Here is a 2,714-nt window from a genome sequence, read left to right on the forward strand (position 1 = left end):
CACTGGTGTTCTCTTTCCCTCAGAGGAGACTTGATTAATCAGGTCAAATTCATAAGGTCATGTACTTAATCAGCTTTAAATTACAGTAAAAAGAGAGAGAGATTAATTACCTTCAAGGGCATTATCTGTGTTGCCTTTAACAGAGGCAGTGTAAATAATGATCGTCAACATAGAGAACCAAGCCTCAGGCTGTGCAGAGTCCCAGATCACCAAAACAGGGTACCACCTCCATCATTCGACTGTTCTTGCTGACACAAGCACCTCCACACTTCAGAAGCACTTCCAGCTTTAAAGTGCCAACAGAAAGAGATTTCTGATTAGTACTAAATTGATAAGAACGTTTAGTGAACCAGAATATCCCACTTCTTAAAGCTTCCAGGTGATTGCGCTCACCCCCAGGTTGCTCCGTAGACTTGTCTTTTTCCACCGTTTGACTGCATCTCTAGCCTGCATGTCCCAGGAAAACGTTAGGCAGAGGAGCATAAGGAAATCTGGCATTTCTCAACACAGCCCGGGAAGGGGCTGTCAGAGACCCAGCAGACAAGTCTCTGCTCTAGAAATGTTATTTAGGCCTTAGATGTGACACACGGGCTTTGGGTATCTGATGCAACCCCTGCAGCATTACGCCTGATCACATGCTTCGGTTACGTGACCCTACGCAAGAGCGCTTCGTCTGCTCACATACATGCTCTGTTCCACGGAGCTCTGGTGCTCTGGACATGCACCTCCTCCCAGCCCCTCATACTCTCCCTGGTGCTGCTTTGTCGTCACATAGGTCGGGGCTGGGACAGAGGGTGCAGTTAGTAGCAGGTGTTAGGATATAGAAGCGGAGGCGGTTTCTTTCTGAGGAACACTGGTAATCACTGTTCGCAGTCTTGTTACTTCCTGATTCATCAAATGCCGTCATGTCGGTATTCGAGCGCAAAAACCTAGTCCGCAGTGATTTTTCAATTAGCTGCCACTTTGAAGTGTTCATGCCTTTCTTCCTCTCCACTAGTACAGTATTGATGGCATGTTTTTGTGTCAGGCACTTGAACGATTCACAGGACTGTCAGAAAGATGATCCATCTCTACTCCTGTGTTGGAGTGTACACGTGCACGCACACACACGCTCCTACCCACCCCAGCATCAGCGTTCTTGCAGAGGGAGGGGACGTGTAGCCATCTCATTTTTCAGAGAAGGGTAAGCTCTGGGAACAACGAGCTGCCCCCTGGTGGGGGTCCAGTGATTCCACCTATACCTCCAGTTCCAAGGCTGCTTCAATCTCTGGCTTGTGAGCATGGTGTCCATATTTCCCAATTCCACCACTGAGCCACATGGGTGACAAAGGATTTTCATGTTGCCACTACACCTCTTCCCCCTACTTAGTGTGAGAGACTGACTGGGAAATGGAATTTGGTTGCCAAAATGTTGACATTTAGAGCATCTCAGTGTGACAGAATGATTGATATCTACAAAATTCTGAACATCCAGTCCGTGTGGCTACCATACCTTCAAGGCAAAGTGTTTGGCAAAGGAACAAGCTTTGTTGACGTATTCAAACCATTACCTACTATTCCACAGGCCCCTCCTGTCATCTGTAAAATGAGGACAAGAAACCCTACTTGGTAGAGAGTTACTAAGTAGAGTTAACACTTGGAAGGCAGCACAGTCCTTGGCAGATAGCACTCAACTTGTGGATACTGTTATCCTGAACTTGGGAAGGTGGCAAAGGAAGGAATGGGGTAGGTTGAACTTTAGCCGGGTGGTACTGGTGGACCCCAGGCTCAGATGGCCGCCCTTTGCCGTTGTATGTATCCCTTGCTGTGTGGCAATCCCTCAACCATTCCAAAGGAAGGGGCTCTGGAATAATGGGTCCCAGTAATGTGTCATAGTCTGGGGCGGGGAGGGGGGCGGATTACCGTGTTTACCAAATGTTTGGCAATAAAATTGATGTACGATGATAATTTTTGAAATTTTATCTTAAGGCTTGACTAAAATGACAAAATGTTTTTAAATTTACATCTCTTCTTGGGGAAAAGAGGGTGTGCTGCTGTCTTGGTTAGACTCCAATGCTTTGGTAACATCTTTAGCAGAACCAAGTAGAAGAGGGTGTGGGAGAACCACTGTTCTGGGGTGCTCTGGTAATGCAGGATGTGGTACCTGGCAGGAATTCTGAGATATGCAGCCATCTCTGCCATGGCCCCATGGGCATGAGGAAGAGGGTCTGGGACAAGCCCAACCCGGGAGAGCGCTGATGGGCTCACTGTGGGAACCGATGTCGGACCAGGAAGGAGAGAGGTGGGTGTGCATTAGCATTGCTTCATCCTCAACAAACGACATTCTCTGATGAGGCACAGAAAATGCCCCCGTCCCCTTCCCTGTCCCCCAACCCTGCACACAGTTGCATGGAGGTTAGCTGCAGGACTGGATCTGCAGAAGTCCATTCCCCGCTCTGGATGTACATCAATGCACAGAGATGCTGAACAGGCCTCCTGGCCCGTGCCGGCCCGCACTGTGCATCGGGAAGTGAGGACCCCAGGTGAGGTGAGCTGCTAGGAGCTCTCCTGCATTTGTCACCTTTCTTCTGCCCTTGGATACCCTAGAGGGAGGCCCCAGTGGACCATAGAGGCCTCCTGAGCCCTCATTAAAATCATAGAGGAGGCAGAGCATGCCTCCCAAGAACATCTGCTTGTTTGAAGAGACCCCACAGGGTGAGCAAAACACGTAGCCA

The 2,714-nt window shown here is 49.1% G+C and overlaps 1 protein-coding gene across 1 annotated transcript in view; it reads left to right on the forward strand.

Annotated features, from left to right (window-relative positions):
• CCDC177 (coiled-coil domain containing 177) overlaps nucleotides 1-1,008 on the forward strand; it is a 1,943-nt gene extending 935 nt beyond the window's left edge. The window contains exon 2 of the mRNA XM_060001507.1: nucleotides 998-1,008. Coding sequence (XP_059857490.1) covers nucleotides 998-1,008 — 11 coding nt within the window. The remainder of the gene's footprint in view (nucleotides 1-997) is intronic.
• The last annotated feature ends 1,706 nt before the right edge of the window (nucleotides 1,009-2,714 follow it).

Source organism: Delphinus delphis, chromosome 2 (assembly GCF_949987515.2).
Source record: "Delphinus delphis chromosome 2, mDelDel1.2, whole genome shotgun sequence".
NCBI lineage: Eukaryota > Metazoa > Chordata > Mammalia > Artiodactyla > Delphinidae > Delphinus > Delphinus delphis.